This window comes from Glycine soja, chromosome 20 (assembly GCF_004193775.1).
Source record: "Glycine soja cultivar W05 chromosome 20, ASM419377v2, whole genome shotgun sequence".
Taxonomy (NCBI): Eukaryota; Viridiplantae; Streptophyta; class Magnoliopsida; order Fabales; family Fabaceae; genus Glycine; species Glycine soja.
Window position 1 is genome coordinate 841,665 of NC_041021.1, and position 23,288 is coordinate 864,952.

General features: G+C 33.9%; 4 protein-coding genes across 4 annotated transcripts; 3 read left to right on the forward strand and 1 right to left on the reverse strand.

Annotated features, from left to right (window-relative positions):
• Positions 1-1,655: 1,655 nt before the first annotated feature.
• LOC114401577 (probable N-acetyl-gamma-glutamyl-phosphate reductase, chloroplastic) lies at positions 1,656-6,886 on the forward strand. The gene is made up of 13 exons (XM_028364125.1): positions 1,656-1,865; positions 2,044-2,178; positions 2,656-2,763; positions 3,043-3,129; positions 3,255-3,305; positions 3,418-3,489; positions 3,736-3,855; positions 4,742-4,802; positions 4,907-4,987; positions 5,627-5,706; positions 5,804-5,893; positions 6,240-6,368; positions 6,477-6,886. The coding sequence occupies exons 1-13, from the start codon at positions 1,812-1,814 to the stop codon at positions 6,582-6,584; spliced, it is 1,176 nt and encodes a 391-aa protein (XP_028219926.1). The 5' UTR covers positions 1,656-1,811; the 3' UTR covers positions 6,585-6,886.
• Positions 6,887-8,018: 1,132 nt separating this feature from the next.
• Positions 8,019-11,680, forward strand: LOC114401674. Its single transcript, XM_028364249.1, has 4 exons — positions 8,019-8,263; positions 8,918-9,346; positions 10,316-10,559; positions 11,359-11,680. Exons 1-3 carry the CDS (start codon positions 8,165-8,167, stop codon positions 10,508-10,510), a joined length of 723 nt encoding a protein of 240 aa, XP_028220050.1. The 5' UTR covers positions 8,019-8,164; the 3' UTR covers positions 10,511-10,559; positions 11,359-11,680.
• Positions 11,681-14,764: 3,084 nt separating this feature from the next.
• Positions 14,765-19,069, reverse strand: LOC114403492 (serine/threonine-protein kinase SRK2E). The gene is made up of 9 exons (XM_028366517.1): positions 18,398-19,069; positions 17,492-17,566; positions 17,297-17,398; positions 17,157-17,210; positions 16,973-17,065; positions 16,639-16,731; positions 15,937-16,041; positions 15,763-15,861; positions 14,765-15,323 (listed from the first exon to the last, which is right to left on the reverse strand). The coding sequence occupies exons 1-9, from the start codon at positions 18,572-18,574 to the stop codon at positions 15,027-15,029; spliced, it is 1,095 nt and encodes a 364-aa protein (XP_028222318.1). The 5' UTR covers positions 18,575-19,069; the 3' UTR covers positions 14,765-15,026.
• Positions 19,070-19,595: 526 nt separating this feature from the next.
• LOC114403394 (pentatricopeptide repeat-containing protein At2g15820, chloroplastic-like) lies at positions 19,596-22,994 on the forward strand. The gene is made up of 2 exons (XM_028366336.1): positions 19,596-20,070; positions 20,825-22,994. The coding sequence occupies exons 1-2, from the start codon at positions 19,696-19,698 to the stop codon at positions 22,661-22,663; spliced, it is 2,214 nt and encodes a 737-aa protein (XP_028222137.1). The 5' UTR covers positions 19,596-19,695; the 3' UTR covers positions 22,664-22,994.
• The last annotated feature ends 294 nt before the right edge of the window (positions 22,995-23,288 follow it).

Below are 23,288 nucleotides of genomic sequence, written 5' to 3' on the forward strand. Positions count from 1 at the left end.
GCATATAATTAAGTGTTTTTTTACTATTACTTGTAAATTAAAAAAATCTTAAATATATATCACATAAAGATTCATTAACATATTTAATTGAGAGAAAGTTAATATATTTATTATGGATATCGTTCTCTGTGTGTCTGATGAAAGACTATAATATTTAAAATTGACATGTGCCACGCGCGGATATATTATAATGAAAGACTATTTCCCACAGTGAACAAATAAATTGACTGCGATTATCAACTTATAAACGGGCCATCCATAATGCAACTCTTTAATCTCCCAATTTCGCATAATGTTGGGAAAAACTTAACCCACTTAGCCAAAAAATAAAATAAAATTAAAATATATAAGTGAAGAGCAACTTTTACTTTTGAGTTAATTTTTAGGATTCAATTAAATTTAAACTTATGAGTTAACTTTTTTTATTTTTTTATTATTAAATTTAATTCCAGAAAGCGAGTTCTCCTCTGATTTTGAATAAGAGGTGCAACTGCAATAAATTCTTCTTGAAAAGTGGAAAGAGTAGGATTGTGCTATTTGGTTAGTAATTTTTTTTTACAAAAAATCCATTTTTACAAGAGGCACAATTTATTTGGAAAGTCAATGAGCAAAAGTGAGATTCAAACACAATTTGGAAAGTTCTCCAAGAAACAGAACACATCAACCATCTTTGGTATGCAACGCCATCAAATTCGATTTGGAAGCGATGGGAAATTGTAGTGTAGTGAGTACAAATTAAAGAAATAATAATAAAAAATGGCAAAAAAAAGTAGAAAGGATGTTCACAATCTAATTTAACGACATTATAATAATTATAATTAAATACAATTTTTTTTCTCTCTCCTATATTAGCTGCATCAAATTTTTTAACTTTCTCTTCTCTTTTATCATCATTAAAATTTTAATTTATCTTTCCTCTATCTCTAAAGTAAATCTAAATGCTAAAAAAAAAAGCGTGAAATCTAAGTTAATCAATTGTTGAGAAAATTGATTCAAAACTATAAAGGAATTTGAAAAGGCATAATAATAATAATAATAATAATAATTGTTTAACTTAAAGGAATTTGAAAAATCAACAATTTTTATAAAGGAAAATCACGTGAATTGGAGCGCTATTTTGTTCTAATTTTTATTTGATATATATATATATATATATATATATATATATATATATATATATAATATTCAAGATAGGGGAATTGTAATGGAAATATATCTCTCCATAAAAAAATATAATAGAAATATGTCAATCGTTAATTAAAAATGTTTTGACAACAATTATTTGAGTGCAGAAAATAATATAATAAAAAACTTAGTGAATTAAAGTTATAAAAAGGAACTGTTTAGAGTTATGTTTATTTTGCTGTCACAAAACAGTTGCGTTTATTTTCATATTCAACTTCTTTTTAATTAATTTGATTTACTTTCTTTAATAAGCAAATGAAATTATAAAAAAAAACTAGAAATCGAAAGAAAACATTTATTTTTATAATAATTTATAATTTTTATGATGCATTCACATTTATATTAAGAGGGGGGAGAGAGAGAGAGGAGGGAGAAGTTAAAAATTTAATACTAATAAAAAGAAGAAAGAAAAGAAAAAGTTTGAAAATTTAATTATAATTATTAAACGAGCTTTAAAAAGTAAAACCCGACCCGAATAGAAGTATCCGAAGAAGAAGAAGAAAGAATCAGTTCCGTCATCAGAAGAATCGTGGAATCTTCATGCAATGCTTCTTCCCATTTTCACACTTTGTTAACACTTAATTTTCTGATCCCAATCTCGTTAAGCTTCTTAGCAACAACACAAAATGAGCGCCATCTCTTTCAGTTCCATCCATTTTCACACTTGGAAAAACCCCAAGGTACTCTTTTTTTTTTTTTAAAAAAAAAAATTTGTTTTGTAAAATGTTGCCACACAATGTTTCGTTAGTAATTATTAGTATGCGGGGCACGATTTTGTTTTGATTCTGTCACTTTTTTCTTATTCTTCTTTTGTGGATAAATGAGTTTTATGTTGGTGTTGTTGTTGGTATTTTTCAGGGGTTTGGAAAGGTGAGAAAACAACCACATGGGAAGCTACTTGTAAAGTGTTCCAGCCAGAGTGGGAACCCATCTTCTTCGCAAAATGCGGTTCGTGTTGGTGTTGTTGGAGCTAGTGGCTACACTGGTTCTGAGGTAAGTTACATGGCACATAATGGTTCTAAGTGTGCTTTCTTGGTTTGGCATGCAGAATGGTTGGAAGATGGAGAATTAGTAGAGAGGACCGAGTAAAATTCATTTTCAACCCTAGTTATGGTTTACAGTGAGAATGAGTTATAATCAAGGATAATTTCGGCCCAAATGTCAATGTTTCTGGATCTCTACGACCTTAATTGTGGCTGCGTTGATCACATTTGTCTACAATTTCCCACAATTTCAAGTATTGCGATGAAACCGTGACTGAGATCGCAATTTAAAACTTTGGTTATATTTAATTTCTTGATTTTTGCTTGTGCTTTTGGTGTTTACAACTCAAGTGTAAACCGTGAAGTGACTTTTGTTCCAAATTGTTTGCATTGCCAATTTCCATGTACTTACCCAAGCAAGTTGAAGTCACTGTCTTTTTTTATCTGGTGCTACTGTGTTGTGAGATTGTGATACTTTTTGGGTTAGGTTCTGCGACTCTTGGCAAATCATCCACAGTTTGGGATTGCACTGATGACTGCGGATAGGAAAGCTGGGCAGCCAATCTCTTCTGTGTTCCCACATTTGAGCACTTGGGTATGGCTGGTTTTAGATATGATGTGTATTGTAAAAGATATTTTCATTCATTTTTAGTTAGTTTTTTTATTTTATTTTATTGAGGGTATGGTGTGCTATCACCTATCTGTTTTGCTTCTTCTAAGTGAAATTTGCGAACCTTTTCTATGATGATCATAGAGGTTGTTGATATTCTCAGTCATCATTTTCTTGAGCAATCCTCATGGCGTGATTATGAATTATGCATGTTGATGCACTGTTATGTAAATTACATAATTTGAACTTAACCCATGTTTGCAGGACTTGCCAGATTTGATTTCAATAAAGGATGCAAACTTTTCTGATGTGGATGCTGTATTCTGTTGTTTGCCTCATGGAACTACTCAGGTTCTTTCTTATGTCTTTTGAGTTTTGTATTTACCCGAGTTTGCCAAGAGAGTGCTTGATAAAGTATATCAAATATCAATGCTTAAAAGTTAAGACTATTCCTTAGATTTTCGTCTTGTTTCCAGGAAATTATTAAAGGCCTACCAAAGCACCTGAAGATTGTTGATCTTTCTGCAGTATGTTTTAAATAACTTTTGTCTCTTTTAATTTTTTTTTCAAAAGCAAATCATTATACAGTATGAACAAAGTTTTGCTTCATATCAGAATTGTAAATGAGGGATTTTGTAGGATTTTCGTCTAAAAGATCTTTCTGAGTATGAAGAATGGTATGGTCAGCCGCATAGAGCACCAGATTTACAGGTGGGACTCTTGTCCTCTTCAATTACACAAGGGTCTAATTTATCTAGGTCCACCTTAAATCAGTATAGCACGTTATCAACTTATATTATAGACTGATGAAGCACAATGCAATCACTATTTATGAATTTGACTTATCAGCTTTTGTTTCTGTTCATATATGAGAATCTTGAATCTCAAGTTGAAACCACCTTTCTTGTTGTATAATTTTGTTTTTAATGCTGAGTTAATCTAGTTATCTGTATCCAGAAAGAAGCTATATACGGATTGACAGAGGTTTTAAGGGAGGAAATACAGAATGCTCGTCTAGTTGCTAATCCTGGTTGTTATCCAACTTCTGTTCAACTTCCTCTTGTCCCATTGATAAAGGTCAGCATGCTTACTTTGCACTACACAATGCATATGTAAAATAAGTGAATTTTCCTTTTAAGAAAATGGCATGTGATTAAAATGCTAAAATTAATATAAAATTGTGTTCTAAATTTCTAATGCTTCTGTTCTGTGACTGTAACTTGTATCTACTAGCTTTGGCTTTGCATTGGCTTCAAATTTATGGTCTAGGCTGTTAAGCTTGATGTACTTTTCACTTTAACCAGATTTCTCCGATGTTCAGTTCACGGCCTGTTTAAGGGAATCAGTGTTTCAGAGATGTGAAGAAACTGATAGCTCTCCTGCAATGACTAGTTTTTAGATCACCCTTTTTTTGTCTTGTTTATTCTCCTTTTGTTTTTCCTTGATGATGATTTGATTTCTTATCCTCCAACCTTTTATACTTCTATCATTTTCTCTAAACAAATTTCTTGTTTTATCAATAAAAAATAACTATGCATATTTTGCATTTATTCAATAACATTTATAGCACAAAAGGGAGGAGTATTGAATTTATGTTGTTGTCCATTTAGTTTGCATTAAAAGGCATTACATGGCAATAGTGATATTACTGCTATCATGCTATGCATTTACATCTATCTAGTGAATTGGTGAAAAATATCCAGGATTCTGGATAACATATGAATTTGGCTTTTGGATGTGTACCTGTACTAAACTTATTTATCGAGTCTGTCTACCTTGACTTAAGTACTCAAGATGCTAGATCAAGAGTTGTTTTCAAGGATGGAAGCATTGTCCAAGGACTTAGGCTCAGCTTTATGCTTATTTTAAAAACTGATTTTTCTGTATTTATTGATTTTATGATGCTTGAAGTGTTTCAAATCCCCTTTAAGTTTCTTCTTTCTGAGTTTTCTTAGTTTTGCAGGCTAGTCTTATTGAGCTTAAAAATATTATCATTGATGCTAAATCTGGTGTGAGTGGAGCAGGTTAGAATTTTGATGCACATCTTTTGTATTTTATTGCATGTATTTCACAAAACATTCTCAGCTCAAGCTTTCCATGTGGTTCTGTTACTTGGTTCTTGTTGCAGGACGCAGTGCCAAAGAAAATTTATTGTTCACTGAAGTAACTGAAGGTCTCAATTCTTATGGTGTTACCCGGCATCGCCATGGTAAGTCTAATTTTCTTCTTATTGGATTTATGTATTTCGAATCTTACAACTTCAGCCTAACTAATGCACATAACATATTTTATCTTCCTGTTTATACTTTTGTGATATTTTGGAATAAACTAAAATGATATAAGTGAAAGTAATATTATAATAGTCGATTTAATTATTTATTTTCACTTATATCCCTTATAATATTAGTTTTTCAGCCTAACTAATGATGAAGTGTCGAGGGATTAGTTTTATTGTAAGAGCTGTGTGATCATACAATAACCACTTGAGGCAGAACCAATAATACTTGTTACACAAGTTTTCTGATATTTAAATTGGTAGAGCCGTAGGAGCCCCCACCTTTTATTACACTAGTGTCAAGAAGGGCTGAGTGATTTCTGCCGGGGCTCCATAATTTAACTGCAACTTGATCATGGACTGTGATTGTGTTGTGCGTCTCTTCATTAACTTACATTGCTGACCTCTTTTTTGGTGATCCCTTTCCCAATTGAACAACATTGGATTGAGCATTTTACCATCAAGCTCTTATCCTATTTGTTATATATTGCCAATGATTTGATTTTAGCTATTGGGGACATATTGGCATCTGAATTTGAATAGATCTAATTACCTTATTTTTGTTGTATGCAGTTCCTGAAATTGAACAGGGACTTGCTGATGCTTCAGGTTCAAAAGTAACTGTTAGTTTTACACCACACCTAATTCCAATGGTAAGAGTAGCACCGACAGTTCTAATGTTCTATCTTCTGTATTCTTTTCTTCTTGTTTGTCAAGTAAATTAACAAATGCTTCTTTGCCATTTATAAGAGCCGTGGTATGCAATCAACTATTTATGTGGAAATGGCTCCAGGAGTGAGAATTGAGGACCTGTACCAGCAACTGAAGCTCTCATATGAGGTTTATCTTTTTATTTCACTACTTGTCACCTACCACTAGTTTTCAAAAATGTAATGTATGATTGCATATATGCCGACAAATACAAAGAATGCAGGTTGAAAATGATACTTAATGGTTGTCCTTCATTGTTGAGGAGAATTTTTTTGGTCATCCAACTCTCCGCATCATATTGTTTGAGATCTCAGAATTCTCTTTAACCAAGGATTTATCCTGCCTGTTTCACGGGGCTGTGGAATGTGCTATCTTGATTCATGGTTTATTGCTTTATTAGTATACTTTTGGGTTCATGTTTGAATTTCTTGGTTTGACCCTTTATTAATTTCTCTTTTCTTTCTGGTGATTTCAGGACGAAGAATTTGTTGTTGTGTTGGAAAATGGAGCCATTCCTCGAACTCACAGCGTTAAAGGGACTAATTACTGTTTAATCAATGTTTTTCCAGACCGAATTCCTGGAAGAGCAATCATTATATCTGTTGTATGTTTTAATTTTTTTTCTCCTATATATCCAGCTGAAATTGTGTATTTAATGATATTATGATATTATTGTTGACATGACTCTAAGTATGTTGATGTGTTGTTGCAGATTGATAATTTAGTGAAGGGAGCTTCAGGTCAAGCTTTACAAAACCTTAATTTGTTAATGGGATTTCCAGAAAATTTGGGACTTCATTACCTGCCTCTTTTTCCTTAGAGTAGTTGTCTTGTCCAACTAGAGCTCCAAATCTGAAGCCACAGTTCCACCAAAATACTTGATGGAGCAGAGGAAATATTTTCAAGTTATGTATTTTCATTCTCTAGATTGTAATGTGAGATTCTTCAAGAATTTAGAAGGGAATTGGTTATGACATTGGCAGGGATATTAAAGCAATTTCTGTTTTTTTTTTTTTTTTTTTATCTGTAATGTTAGAATAAGTCTCGAAGGTGGTGGCATGTAGTTTTCCAAGGTTGGATATCATAAAATATTTAACAATAAAAAATAATCTAATTTGAATACTTGTGGCAAAAGATATATCACTCTCATGATATTGCCCAAACAGGGCATTTTATCTAAACCAACCCACTTTAGTAAAAGACTGGAAATAATCCAAGCGTACGCTAAATTTTAAATTCTATTAACATATGGTACGCATCTTCAACTTTTCAACAAGCGAAGGAACACCGAATATAAAACTATCTAGATAGTCAAGTTATCATAATTTAAAACTAACTGATTCATGTCAGGTGACAAGAGTCATGATACAACAATTTTATTCGTACAGCTAGTGAGATTTATGTAGATGAGATAAAATTGTTCTTGCAAAGCACACTATAGATTTGGATGCTAGTTTAAATGCCCACCATTATGTGTTCAGAGATTATACAGTACCGATCCAAAAGGAAAAATATTTAGGGTGAAATCTCAAATTTCTAATGAATGTTTGCGAGCTAAACTCCAGTTTGTCCATATGCAAGGATTCTAAACCTCTAAGTCAATATTTCTTAAAGATGGTGAAGTTAAAATTAGAGACCGTGCACCTTTAGTTGCTAGGTTTTCTTATATACCTCGCCTTAAGCCAAAGGTTAAGTTTTCCACGTGGTGTGTGAGGAGCTCCAATATCTTGAATTTCTTGATTTGCATGTATTCTTTACCTTGTCTTGTATAATTATAATTATATGTTTCATTATTAAGAATAAATTATTACAGGATGCTTCACTTGAGTTTTGGAGTACACATACTGACATACTCTACTTTATTATGATTGTTTGTAAACTATTTTAGCATTTATCTAATAATTTTAAAAGTTTACATCTTCACACCTAATAATTATCAATATGAAAAAACCCAGTCAAGAGTCTTATTACAAATATTGGGAATTCTCACAATACTAAATAAAATATGTAGATTATACTAATAATATAATTTACAATGAGGTGTGCAATAAATTTCCTTAATACAATTATGCTATATATATATATATATATTATAATCTCAACTACTTTTTCTTCTTTTTTTTCTCATTTACAATTTTATCCTTTCAATCTCCATCGAACAACTGAGAAAAGGAGGGAAAAAGAAGAAGAAAAAAAATGAAAAAATCTTAACCTTTGATTAAAGTAATAGTATATCCAATGGCTGTTATTACTTTCGCATCGTTCGTCCTGAAACAGACCTAGTACACTACGCTGTATGATTACTCCGTTCCGTTGGCACCTCTGCAAAACCCACTTGTTAAATTGCAATCCCCTTTCAAAAGGGTGTTCCAATTTGGTTTCAAGTTTTTATCTTTAAACATGTCTCACCTTCTATCTGCTGCTACTACTTTTTCTCGTTTCCAACTCTTGACCCTCAACAACACATTCACAACCCAACCTCCCTTTCTCGGATTCAAGGTACCCTTTTCAACGTTTTCTCTTACAATATTCTTGCTTTCTCCTAGTAGGCAAATGTGAAATGCAGCATGTATTTTTTTCATTTATTATATTATTTATGTTTCAGGGTCAGGAAATTTGTATATAACGCATTACTCAATCTGAACATTGCCGGTTATGATATGTTGTGGAGTTTTTGAATCTCTTAGTATAACCATGTGTGTATAAGTTGTTTCTACAATTTAACTAGAAAATTAGATTAAACTTTTTCATATAAGTTTCATAAGCTATCCTAGAAAGCTTTTTGAAAATAACTTATGAAAATATCATAAGCTTTTTACAAATACCATAAGATAAGTTCAAATAAGTTGTAAATAAGCTCTTCCAAAAAGACCCTAAATAATACATGTACTCACGGTAAATGTCTTTTACAGTGTCATCCAATCACAGATCATCGTGTATAATAAGTTCATTGACTTTTATAATAACCACCTTAAAAGTCATTCAAAGGATGATTTCTTATTGTTTGATAGCATAAAAACTTATATTAACAGTGTATGCCTATTAGAACTCTTTTGAATCTTGTCTACCTCTACATTTGGTTAAAAAAGTGTTTTTCTAAGGTCTGGTTACTGGCTTCATAAGGTAAAGTTCCCCCTTTTTCTTGTTGCACAGGGTACATCATGTTTTTTTGAGAAGCACAGTTGCTGCTTGAGTGTTAAACCATTTTGTGCATCCCAGAAGAGAGGGGCCAATATCTTCTGTTCTATGAATATGTCAGCACAGCAATCAGATGATCATGGGAAAATGAAGCTGGACCAATTAATAGACAAAGTGCAAAAGCTTTGGGACAGTTCTCCTGAGCCGGTGAAGAAATTCCCGCATAACAAGGCTTTAGACAACTTCATTCAACTTATTCTTGATCTTATTTTGGTTGTTGTCAAATACCTAGCTGTACCTGTATTCGCAGTTACCTCCCTCAGTGAAATGTCGTACTGTGCACATGAAAGGAAGCTAGTCTTTGTTCCTCTTCCGGTTCTCTTTGGAGTTGCTGTGGCTGGGATCCTTAAAGAGACTGCCCTTCAGTTATCTCCACGTCTAAGGGTAAGATCATTGGTTGGGCACCATTTTATATTTTAGATATCAGAGACATTTGTCGAATGTAGCATTAAGCTGTTGTTTTTTCTAAAATTACTTTCCCACATTCAGAACGAAACAGTTGTGATGCTTAAGCTCATTTTGTTGAATGTAGCATTATGTCTTTTACTCATTTAGTAGAAGATTTAAACAGTCACATTGCCTCCATATCATGAGTTGCTAACAATTGGGGTATGTTCCTTTTGAATCAGTTAATCTCACTCCACTTGATGAGTTTTCTTTGCGGATATTTGACAGTGATTAACAATACAATGACTACCTTAGATGTTCATTTATTTCCAAATTCCAATTTAGGCATCCAGCTTGTATTAAGAATTCAGGATGAATTTGATGATATATTTCAAAACTAGATACTTGCCTTGTTTTCCTGGGGCAGGTCTGTTAGGAACTTATGCTGATATTTGATAGGACCAGGGATAAGAGTTTGGACTTAGAAGGGAGGCCCAAGGTTTGGAGAGTGTATGTGAGGAGAAAGAGGGGTGAGAATAGTAAGGGTGAGGTGGCAAAGGCTGTAACAGAATTGGTGTGAGAAAGGGATTTGGGAATATATAGGGAATGATTAGGAGAGAGAGAGGGTTCACGTTTTTGATTTGTGAATTGTGTGATGGACGGAGGGCAGTAGCCTCTCTGTAGGAGCCTAGCTCTGTGGCAGTAGGATTATACTCCTTCTGTATGTTTCCTTTTTCTGTTAGCAAATAATACAAACATTCCCAGATTTATGTATACTTTTCCTTCTCTGTTTTTTGGTCCCTAACAATATTAATATATTTTGAGATCATTTTTATTTGTTATAATAGAAAAAGATATGAGAAACTCAATCTGGTGCTGCCCCCCTCCCCATTTACTGTGTAGTGTAGCTTATGTCTTGTTTAATTTCACCTTTGTACCATAGCTTATGACTGGTCTTGTTTTCAGGATTCAGAAGTTCCATGGCATTTAATTGCCATTGCAATTTTCTTCACATTGATCAAATTGCCTGGACCATATTACCCTTACTGGGTACGTATAATAATTCCTCATTTTGCAAATGGGGTTCTGTTGAGGACTCTATTGTTTGCAATATTGTGGTATAGAAGACCTAAAGCATTGAAGATGTTGGGTTCTAGTTAGTTAACTCACTGAGTTATGATACTTGTTGCCTGCAAAGTCAGTTTCAGTTGTAAGTACTATTATTAACTCATTCTACAATTTATTATCCTAAATCCAATACATGTGATTCTTTGGAATTTGCAGGAGGCTATAATGTGTTCTCCTGTTTTATGAGTAAATGTTATATATTGTGGGAGTTTAACAAAGCGGAAATGCTTGAGTCCAACCAAAATTTAGTTTTATCATCAAGCTCAAGCCTTGGTTAAATCATTTGCAAGTCCCTATAGTTTCACTGATTTTTTTAAATTTTTTTATCAGCAAATGTTAGTTTTGTTAGCAGAGGGGATCAAACCCGCAACATTTTTCCTCTTTCCTTCTCCCTTAACCATCCAGCCCACCTTATATCTTCTTTTTAAATTGGTTCTTATAATTTAAAATTTTGTAATTGGGCCCGTATGCTGTCCAATATTTTCAAATAAGTCTCCACTCATCAGTAAATATTAAGTTTTGCTAAAACTATAATGATATTTTTGAAAGATTTTAGATAAACTATAGGTACCTAGTCAATTTGCATTTATCAAATATAGTTTTTGGGGGGTTTTGTTTATTGCATTTATTTTTTAGTTTTAAGCCGGAACATGCTATTATTAAAAGATTGTTTAGTAAATTAGGCCTGGTGAAAATGTTTTGTATAATAATGGTTCTAGTAATAATTAACCAATATATTGAAGTTTGCTTGTTTTAATCCTGCAATGTAATATAGGTGTACTTGTCAATACCATGTATAAGTTGGCTTCAGTTGTTTATTCAATAATGTTTTGTATTAAAATGTTGTTGGTGAATCATTGACTATGTTTACTCTGATACAGGAGACCAAGTTTTTACTCGTGAAGATTTTAATGGAGTTAAGCAACCCGTTGAGATTTTGATTGAATTTGGATTTCACTTTGTTGAGAAAATAGTTTGTCTTGCGAATATGTGGTTGTGATGAATGGTGGGGGTAGATAAAGTATCGAGAAATAGATGTCAATGGTGACTTTGCTTGTTGTACAAGAGAAAAATTTCATCTTATATTATATCATGTTCGACTTTCTGTTTGGAGTGACATAAAATGTTGGTCCAGAACCTTTAGAGCATCATTTCACCATTAAATTTTATGTATAGCATAAATCTATGGTGAAGTAGTCGGTATGATTTGTTGTTCTCTTCTTTTCTGCTCATTGTGATGTGGATCATATACGAAATTTTTTACTCTTACATAATAAGTTATATTCATAATTTTGTAGTTTCTAATCAATTTTAACCGATAATAATGTATTGAAATGAGTGTGTTGAAGAATGTGTAACTAAAGAATAATGTGTAAAATGTCCTAGTGAGATCTTTCAGCCATGAAATACTAACATGCTCTTTTAAGCATCAATTTAGTTTACCTTACGCGGCTGATAATAGAGATGTTAATAACATTTTTTAATAATAAATTTTAGTATTGGCTAAAATTTAATGAAAGTTATAAAACTTTCTGAGTTTCATCTTATATTATTTATATTTTTTAATAAATTTTAATGAATAATAGAGTGTGTTAGAGTGCATTTCAGTAAACAAAAGGTAGTGATAAATAAAATAAGCCTTTTTTTTAAAACTCTATCAGAAAATTGAGGGATAAATAAGCTTGTTCAAATGAAAATAAAATTACAGATGAATTGTCACCACTGATCGAAATTATACACGGGTAAAGTTTGTCAAATTAGCTGTTTTATATTTGCACGTAACCTTCCTTTGCATCATTTCAATCTGTCGCGATCTATACTTGTGTAATAAAAATCTTACAGAAATTAGGTGAGGGTGGGGGACAGACACAGGGCACGTTTTTGTAATTATATCATGGATTTGTTTATTAGTTGTACGTTTAAATGAGCTTACTGTTTATTTTAAAATATAACGATTTGTTAAAGGGAAAAACATAACTAAGTGCATGCTTAATAAAAGATTATTTTAAAAAATAATCAACTTTTTTGTAAGTTGTTGCAAAAAGATTAAAGAAAATGAATATATCTTAAGAATAAACTAAACTAAACATGCACCAAGACATTTTATCAATTACATTTTGGTAGGTTTTCATTGTAAATGCAATGAACTAATTTGAACATGCACCAAATATTACCCAAGTTGTTGTCTCTATCTATTTTTGTCATTGCCGGTTACTACTACTTTGACGTTTGTTTCTTTGTTTCAATTTCCAACCTTCTCGCAATTGGCAGTTGACAATCAAGCATCAACCCTGCAGGCGAAAAGCAACTGTTGGGGTCCTTTTTTTACTTACATTTTAGTTTGTTATTTTGTTGTATATTTTATTATTTCATAGTATTATTTAATTGTAAATTGTCACATACGATAAATTTATTGATTTTTATAATAAATATTATTTTAAAAATCATAATAAAAATTATTTATGATTGATTGATAATATAAAATCTTACATTGATAGTGCTTGTTTGAAACTCTTTTTATAAGCTTATGATATTTTCTCAACCTTTGAACTTTGAAGCAATGCATTTTAAAATATGAGTATAGAATCCAGTGGTGTGCCCTTGAACATAAGCAATAAGATAAAGTAGAAATGAGTTTGGATTTTGCTGAAAATACCTCCCTAATAAGATTAAGTTTCATTTTAGATAGTTTCCCCCTATATAAACAAGCATGCAAGCCAAAAGGACGTTATTACCAACATTAGATTAGTTCGAGTAGAATTAAACTTTGATCATTTAACTAAGATACAGCCTTATAGAAAAAAAAATTATTAGGAAAGAAGATTCCACTATAATGAACACTTAAGTTTCTCAGTAATAAATATTCTTCACTTCACACCTATTTATTCCAGCCAAAGAGAAATGCCAATACAAGTAAAAATGCAGATGCTGTCTACCTTTATACGCCGAAAACACAAGCTTTCAAAAATGTATAAAACCTTTTTGGTTAATGGATTGCAGATGACAACAGGAGAAGCTTGGTTGAAAAAATATTTTATTTTCAACTTTTTACTTTTACTGACAAATATAAGCATACTGTCTTATTTTGTTTTATTTTCTACATTAAAAAACTAATAACAAAATACCCAAAAGAAAACACTAAAAGCCCCACGGGAAAGCGGTGCCAAGAACAACAGCCAAAACAGCGTTCGAAATGAAAGAAGGAACATAAAAAAAAAACAAACAAACAAACAACTCAGCTGAATATTAAGAGAGTAAGCAAAATTTCCTAATCTATCCGCAACCTGATTCGCTTCTCTTAAAGCATGAGACCAAGTAAAGTTGCCTCCTTCTGTAGAAAACTTTCTTATCATTTGCACAATACCATGGCAAGGGTGAGAATTCATGCACTGATGCTTGAGCATATTAATAGTAACAAAGAGAATCAGATTCAACCACAAAGGTCCTAAAGCCACGGCCTCAAGCAACAGAGATCCCAATGTAAATTGCCCAGAACTCGCCATGCATAATATATATAAACCATGTTTTTTTAAAAGAAACTAGTCCTAAGTTTTCATATTTAAGTAATTGGACATAAGTGATTAATGTGTTAAAGTTAAAATTAAATCGTTCAAATACTATCTCGATAATAATTCTCTGACAGAATTTTGGACTAACCAAGGTTTCTTTCCCCTAATGAAAAGGTTTAAGAGAAAAAAAGTCCTTAAGTTTTCATGAATCACCTATGATTATGACTCATTAATGCACTTCATTTTTAGGACAAAAAGTTAGGTCTAAATTTAATGATTCCAATCTATTGGCAACGCTACGCAAGAAAGCTATTTACGCATCCTTGTATACGAACCAATTAAGCATGCATGCATCAAAATTCAAACCACCATTTTTTCAGTTACACTTAGATACTAAGTCAGTAAAATAAACATTCAATAAAATATAACTACAATGTGATCTATTCATTAATATAATATAGTGATAAAGTAAATTCGTATTAAATGTCTATAGAAATATTTTATTAACCACGCATATAAATTGAACTCCCAATTTTCTTAAGAGTGGACCCCAACCCCCACCAAATAGATGATGCTAGAGATGAAAGAATGCGATTCGTTGACACATTAAACATTGCAACACCCATTTAACAGTTAACACCTCATATCACCAATCTTATCAATTACTTATTTTTATTCTCTTTTTATATTTATCTAGCATCATTTCTCAAAATGAAAATAACCTAACATATGACCACATGACAAGAACAGAGTACTACTTTCCAAGGAAAAGAAAAGATTGAAAGGGAAAGACAACCACTTCATAATATAACACCACCACAACTATCAATACAAAGCAGCATGTAATCATGAAAGGACCATAAAAATATAAGCAGGAATGATCCTCGCAACATAAAAAAAAAAAACAAACTTTTTCACAGAATCCTTCCCTTCAGATGTGAAATCTTTTTTTTCCCACATATTCCAAACCCACTGAACAACCCATGCTATACTATTTATAAATTGATCAGAGAAGTCAGTTTGCATTGTTTGCCAGCAGCTTACATTGCATAAACTATTTCTCCACTGCTATCAATGTCGAGGTCGGGATCCGTCTCTAGGTCCTCATCCATGTCGTCATCATCAATGTCCAAGCTACCGGTAAGATACTGGTTGAGAGACTGAGTTCCGGCTGCAGGAATTGTAGCCTCACTGATTATCTGCATGATTTCTTCAATGCTCTGCATTGGTTGATCAGGCTCCTCAAACTGGTTGTTCATTGTGTTCTCGACCATAAGATCAGCCGGCAGGTTCCTCAAAAACCACTCGTGATTTCGAATCTCGGGAATACTTATTCTCTGTTTAAAACAATATTAGTCTCCAATTGAAAGGTAATGCCATCATATTTTAGGAAAGAAAAACACACAAGAGGAGCATGCCTTGGAATTGATCATAATCGAAAACAATTAAAGATCCATTTCACTTCAACTCTTTACAAGGTAGTACAGGTTTATGTATAATAGGACTCCAGAAGACAGCAACATACTCTAACAAACTCTTTTGAACACACTATTATTGGTTGAAATTTAGTGGAAATCACATTTTTTTTGTGAATTCCACTTGTTTAATAAACCTCACTCGTGATTTTGTAGTTTCCAATAAATTTTAACTAATGTAGATAGTGTATCAGTGTGTGAGAACTTAGAAAGTGTTAGAGTGTGTTGCTAGAACTCCTTTTGGCCTCAATTGTATAAATAAAGCACATAATTTTCAGATTAATTAAAGGAAAAAGCTGACCTGTGCAGGGTCTGCCACAAAGATCCTTGAGATTAGATGACGGCACTCGGGAGATATATGAACATAATCAGGAATTGAGTACTGGACTTTCAAAATCCTCTGCAAGCAAAATCCAACAGTTTAAGTAATTCAATATTATTACTACGTTGACCTAAAAATGGTGCAGTAGGTTACATGAATTGTCTTCCGGAAATTTTTAGGTTCCTCTGGATCCTCAAAAGGATATGCACCCACCAACATGACATATAAGGTCACCCCACAAGACCACACATCTGCAATCTGAGTCATAGTAGAATGGAAACATCAATACAAGGCATTAGTAAATAAGAAAGGGAAAAAAAAAGCATAGCTAGCCTGAAATCAGTGCTTTCACATTAATATCTAATATCAAGTTTCTTGTGCAGGAGATAAAGCATAAAGTTACTCACAGGCCTATTTCTAACTGTAAATGAAAATCATATGTATTTCAAGCAAGACTGTCTATTACTCACACATTTATCGATTTTTTTCTCCTCAAGATTCACAACCACTCAGCTGAAACACACATTGAAAAAGCAATGAGAAGCAAAGAGCCTTTCAAAGTGGGGAAGCTAAAAAAGTGACAATCCAATTAAACCCCCAGTCATTACAGAATATATCATTATAAGTTTTTCCCAGGAAAACACCTTGAAGCTTATGTTGATAGTGTCTTTCCAGACATTAACTTAGTAGATTCTACAGGGGCACGAAGCCAACTAACAACTGGTTGTCGTTGTCACAATTTTATAATTATGAACTATGAGTTAAATTGTTCTAAGGAAAACAGCAAAGGTCCACATAAGCTACAATAAATACAGCTCAACGAATTTTCTTCAAGGGATAGAAGTTACATAATACCTTGCCGTCATATTCCTTCTTAAGCAAAACTTCAGGAGCAATGTATGCAGGGGTACCAACAGTAGATTTAGGTTGTGAATGTAGCACAGAGGACTGCAAAAGTAAGACAGTCAAGATTTGTGTCACAGATATTACAAATTAATTGTGTCACAGATATTACAAATTAATCAACCAAAGGCAAAGGACAGATAAAGAAATATTCTTGATCTTGGAGTATAATAAAAATGCAATGAAATTTCTAAACAATGCCCAATTCAAAAGTGATATCAATCTGGAATGCCGGTACTATAAGCCTGAACCAACCAACAGATATAACAGTACGAAGAAAGTGTACCTTCGAATACCCAAAATCACAAATCTTCAAACGAGGAGCTGGACTACCATCCAGCAATGTGTTCTCCAACTTCAAGTCACGATGGCATACTTGCTTTATTAAATAAGATAAATAGAAACATTGAAGTCAGCAACTCATTATACCTATTGTAAAAGTAAAGACTAAAGATGCCGAACTTATGTACCATTGCATGACAGTAGCTAACCCCTGATATAAGTTGTTGGAAGAAGAAGCGTGCCTGCAACAAAACATAATAGACATAAATGGTAAGCGGTAACTGCAACAGCACTGCAACAAAAATGCATGAAAGGAATAGATAAGAACCTCATCCTCACTAAACCGTCCTGCATTGCATATCCGCTCAAATAACTCTCCTCCAGAAGCGTATTCCATCACAATAGCCAAATGTGTAGGGGTCAATATTACCTACACTTGCAGAGAATGAGAATAAATTAAAATACATCAGGTAGGAAGAAATAGGTGAAGACATTGGATGTGTACAGAGTTTCGAGAACAAACCTCCTTGAACCTGACAATATTGGGATGCCTCAGTGATCTGTGATTTATAATTTCCCTTCGTACATTTTCATCTATCTGTTAAGAAGAAAGCACAGTTGAGCTCAATATCACGCAGGGAAAACCATATGCACACAACACAATTCCTTCCAAACTTCAAATAACTCTACCCCACAGCTTAGCATGCAAAATCCAATGAAATTGACTCACATGAACTCTAGAAGAAATAAAATTCCTCATAAGGGGGAATGGAGGTGTACATGTGATTATTGAACCAACACAACACAACCTTGTTGAGGGGTTAAAGCAGCTATACCAATAGTTATAAATTCTCCTATACTACTAAGAAGTTCTCCCGTCAAGCGTACTTTAGCTTTTTTACTCTCAATTTCACCACCTCATCCAACAAAATATGCCATTATGTATAAAAACAAATAGACTTCTAGCATCTCCCATTATGTCCACCAATTCACATAAGAGGCACATGGGGGCACCATATTAAGCTCAATAAATAGGTAGAAGAGGAAAGCAAAAACTAGGTTCACATTCAAATAAGCACCCACTATTACCCCCAAAGGCCTCAAATTCCATCCAGAAAACAAGAATAACAAAACAGTATACACAGTTAGATTGGGCAACACATCTCAAAACTTGAAATCAACATTTACACCCCCATTAACCACCAACACCTCTTTTAGCACCATATCCAACTGAAAACAAAAACACCACCACCGAAAGCACCAAAAACTTCAGTTGCCAAAATCCCCCCCCCCCCCCCCCCCCCCCCACACACACACACAAACCAAACTTTACAACAACCAACAGAACAAGAAAAGAAAACTCAATTTACTTAAAAAGGAAAAAAAAGGGGAAAAAGCATAGAAATTAAGCTGAACTTAATTAACAAACCTTATCACCTCTCTCAATATACTTGACAGCAACAAGCTCCTCAGTGTGCTTGTCTCTCATGAGCCTTGCCACCCCAAAATTCCCAGACCCAATATCACGGACCAGCTCATACCTGTCACTGTCATGCATGATCGGCATATCCATTCCTGGCCCAACAGTCATAGCAGAACGATCCATCTCCACCACCCCCTTTAAAAATCCCACCTTTTTTTGTTTCTTTCAATTATTACTATGCAACAAAAAAAACCTTAACTTTCACATTGAAATATCCACGACCCAGATCAGATCTTTGCAAAACACAACGAGAGTCGATGTAGAAAAAAAGAGACCGCCAAGTTAAAAAAGTTACTACCAACTTGAGCTCGTGAAAAGGTTTCAACTTTCACCAACCAAACCAAATGGAGATATTTTCTTTTTCTTTTCTTTTCTTTCAGAGCTAAGCTTGCAGTGGTTGAAGTTGAAGTTGGAAGTTGCAGTTGCAGGTGCAGAGAGTCGGTGATAGGCTCGTGAAAGTGTGAACCAGAACAGAACAGAACGTGAACGTGAACCTTCTTTGCTTTGCTTTTTTTTCTCTATCTCTCTCTTTCTTTCTGTGTGTCTTTCTTACACCAAAGTTTATCTTTTTTATTTTATCCAAACCTGATCATCTAAGATGCATGAGGCAGCAAATTTTTAATTTTTAATTAATTTATTTATTTGTTGCTTTGGATTTTCTTTCTTTTTTGTGCTTTCAGCAATACCAATGATGATGATGAGTTTAGAGTAAGAGTAGTATTTATTTATTTGTCACGGAATCAGTGAAACGTGTGATCCACAAACTGAGAAATTAAGGTGCACCTTTCGTATTTTTAGTTCAAGTAAGTAACTACACCTTTGTGTTTAGACTTGGAGAAAAGCGTAATGAATGACATAATTTTAGTAACGCACTTTTCTTTTTACTATTTTAATGGAATTGGATTCTCTACTATTAATGAATATATGGGTTAATTATTTAATTATATAAAATTTATTTATTCTAAAATTTGTTTAAATTTTATTTTTATTTTTATGTTTTATCCGTAATTTTAATTTTAATTACATACAAACAAACATTTAGCTTAAATCTTAAATATATTACATCCTACAATACTAATTTCCTTAAATCTTAATCGTAAGAAACATGTCAAAAAGCAAGTATTTACTGACATCTATCTTTTCCGCAACGAGGAGTTCGAATTTTATAATAATCACTTTTAAAAGAATTTTATCTTATCAACACTTCTTCTTCTTCCTTAAACCCTAATAATAATCTTCACTCAATGCGCTCCACCTTCACCCTCTTCCGATCTCTCGCGCTCTCTCTTCCCCACCTCCCATGGCCGCGCCCCTTTCTCTTCCCGCGCCCCCGCCAGTTCCCTCGCCTCGCCGTGACGGCGCCGGAGAGTGAGGTTCTCCGGTCGGCGGAGGCGGAGGCGAGGGGGCCGGAGGTGGAGATGGAGGTGTTGGAGCTGAGCGCGGTGCCGGAGGAGTGGCGGAGGGCGAGGGTGGCGTGGCTCTGCAAGGAGCTGCCAGCGCACAAGGCGGGGACTCTGGTGAGGATACTGAACGCGCAGAAGAAGTGGATGAGGCAGGAAGACGCCACATATGTCCTCGTCCACTGCCTCCGCGTTCGCGAGAACGAAACCGCATTCAAGGTAGCTAACTATTCTTCTTCCCACCTCGTTACCATGAATAATAATGTGCTAACTTGCGTTATCTAAGTTGTGTTGGATGGTTAAGGGAGAAGGGAAGAACTTGCGTTTATACTCTGGTCTCTGAAAGTTTGCGTGTTTCAAAAAAAATTGTTCTTTGAAGGTGTAATGTGGCTTCACCTTTGGGACCAATTTGCATATAGTATTAGTATTTTCAGGGAATAAAATAACATGAGTTGCCTCTTTAGGGAATGAAATTGTATATTGAGTTGTGGGAATTGATGAGAACCGTAGGCTTTCAACTGGAGGATACTTATGGGTGAGTTTAATTTATATGCATTGTCGGTGTGAAACATTTGTGGATAGGCATCTAATAGGAATTCACCTTGTCATATCATATTAATGAATAGGATTATGTGGTAAAATAATCAAATCCTATTGATTTGGTTGATAAAATGAAAATTGTTCTATTCTTGTTGGCTAATATATATTTTGGTGTGGAATAATGGATGGTGCAAAGCTTCCCTATTGCTAGTTTATATTGTTATTTGTCATGGAAATGTTGTTTTATTGAATGAGTCCGTCTTCCTGCCTGTGAATCGGTTGTTCGTTCTTTGTTTCTTCTACTGCTTGGGAATTGGAATTGGTATTTGGCTGTAAATATTGTGTTTGATTACTTAACCATAACATTTTACAGAATCTCATTATGAGCCATTAGGTGTGTTCACAAATTTAATTACTTTTGTCCTTCCTAAAGGTATACAAATGGATGATGCAACGAAATTGGTATCGATTTGATTTTGCTCTTGCTACCAAGCTAGCAGATTACATGGGTAAAGAGCGAAAGTTTTCAAAGTGCCGTGAGGTATTTGATGATATTATCAATCAAGGCCGTGTTCCTAGTGAGTCAACATTCCATATATTAGTTGTTGCTTATCTTAGTGCTCCTGTTCAAGGTTGTTTGGATGAAGCATGCAGCATTTACAATCGTATGATTCAGTTGGGTGGTTACCAACCCCGTCTTAGCTTACATAGTTCCCTCTTCAAAGCTCTTGTAAGCAATCCGGGGATCTTGTCAAAGAATTACCTTAAGCAAGCTGAGTTTATATATCATCATTTGGTTACAACTGGCCTTGATGTGCATAAAGAAATTTATGGGGGCCTAATTTGGCTGCATAGCTATCAGGATTCCATAGATAAAGAAAGGATAGCAGAATTGAGGGAAGCAATGCTACGTGCTGGATTTGAGGAGGACAGAGAGGTACTATTATCTATCTTGAGGGCTTGTGCAAGGGAGGGGGAGGTGGATGAAGCTGAAAAAACTTGGGTCAAACTTCTCAAGTTTGAAAGTGAACCCCCAGCTCTGGCTTTTGTGTATAAAATGGAAGTCTACTCAAAGGTTGGCATGCCGATGAAGTCATTGGATATATTTAGGGAAATGCAGTCAAAACTAGGTAGAACAGATGTTGCCGCATATAATCAAATAATAGAGATACTATGCAAAGCACAAGAATCAGAATTGGCAGAATCAATCATGGAAGATTTTGTCAGGAGTGGTCTGAAGCCTGTTACGCCATCATATGTTTATTTACTAAGCATGTACTTCACTTTGGAATTACATGATAAATTGGAAGAGGCATTCTACCAGTGCTTGGAGAAATGTCGTCCAAATTGTACTTTATACAGTATATATCTGAATTCTTTGGTGAAAATAGGTAATATTGACAAGGCCGAGGATATATTTAACCAAATGAATCGTGATGCGACTATCGGTGTTAATGCTCGATCATGTAACATCATCTTAAGTGGATACCTCTCTTCGGGAAACCACTTAAAGGCAGAGAAGGTCTATGACTTTATGTGTCTAAAAAAGTATGAAATTAAATCCCCATTAATGGAAAAGCTTGACTATATCCTGAGCTTGAAAAGGAAAGTTGTTAAAAGACCAATAAGCCTGAAGTTAAGCAAAGAGCAGAGAGAAATCTTGATTGGGTTGCTTTTAGGTGGTTTGCAGATTGATTCTGATGACCAAAGGAGGAATCACATTATTCGTTTTGATTTTGATAGAAATTCTGGCAGCCATTATGTCCTGAAGAGTCATATATATCACCAGTTTTATGAGTGGCTGCATCCTACTTGTAAGCCAGGTGACAATAGTGAAAACATACCGGATAAGTTTTGCACCATTGCAAGCTCTCATTTTGGCTTTTATGCAGATCAGTTTTGGTCAAAAGGTGAACCCACAATTCCAAAACTAGTCCATAGATGGTTGTCACCATGTGTTCTGGCATACTGGTACATGTATGGGGGCCATCGAAATTCATCAGGGGATATTTTGCTGAAAATAAAGGGAAGTCGTGAGGGTGTTGAGAACATTGTCAGAAAATTTAAAGCCATGTCCATGGATTGCAAAGTCAAGAGGAAAGGAAGGGTTTTTTGGATTGGTATTCTGGGAAGCAATTCAACTTGGTTCTGGAAATTGGTTGAGCCATATATCAAAGAAGATGAAGAGTTTTCTGAAGCAGGCGATGAGACAAAGGAGCAGGATACGGAGAAAACTGAAGATATTAACTTCAATAGTGATTCAGATGAATGAAAAAGAATGATACCACATTGATGATCATGATTTGGAGAAGGTTTTTTTAGGGAGTTTTCCTGGCCAGATGGTGCTTTTACACCTGTTTCTAGGACTTGTTTGATTTCCGTACTTCCACAGATGCATTTTACTATAGTCACTGCTATGGTTGCAAAATGAAGGCTTTCTTGAATATTTTTGTATCCATCCTCTGAAATATTCTAGTTGTATATTCCTAATATCTGATGCATAGAAAATTAGAGTAAGGGCTTAAAACTTTGTTACACTACACAAATGAATTTTATTCAACATGGTTGGAGCATTACATGGAATGTTTGTAATTCTATTTTTACAACAGTTTAGTTCTTTAAATAAATGGGAACTGCGAATTATCCCCAATCAGCTTCTTTAAAAAAAGCAAATGACCATATAGTTTATCTCCTTGTGAGTCCGGAAGGAAAAATTGAAAAATAATCTCAAGTTGTTTTTGAGTAAGGATTGGTATATAAGGAATGTAAATTTCAACATAAGAAAAGTAATGAGAATAATTTTTTTTACATGATTGATAGAAGAGAATAAAAGTATTTTTTTTTGTTATTGTTGTAAAAGATTTTTGAGAATGTTAATATATTAATGAGTGCAAATG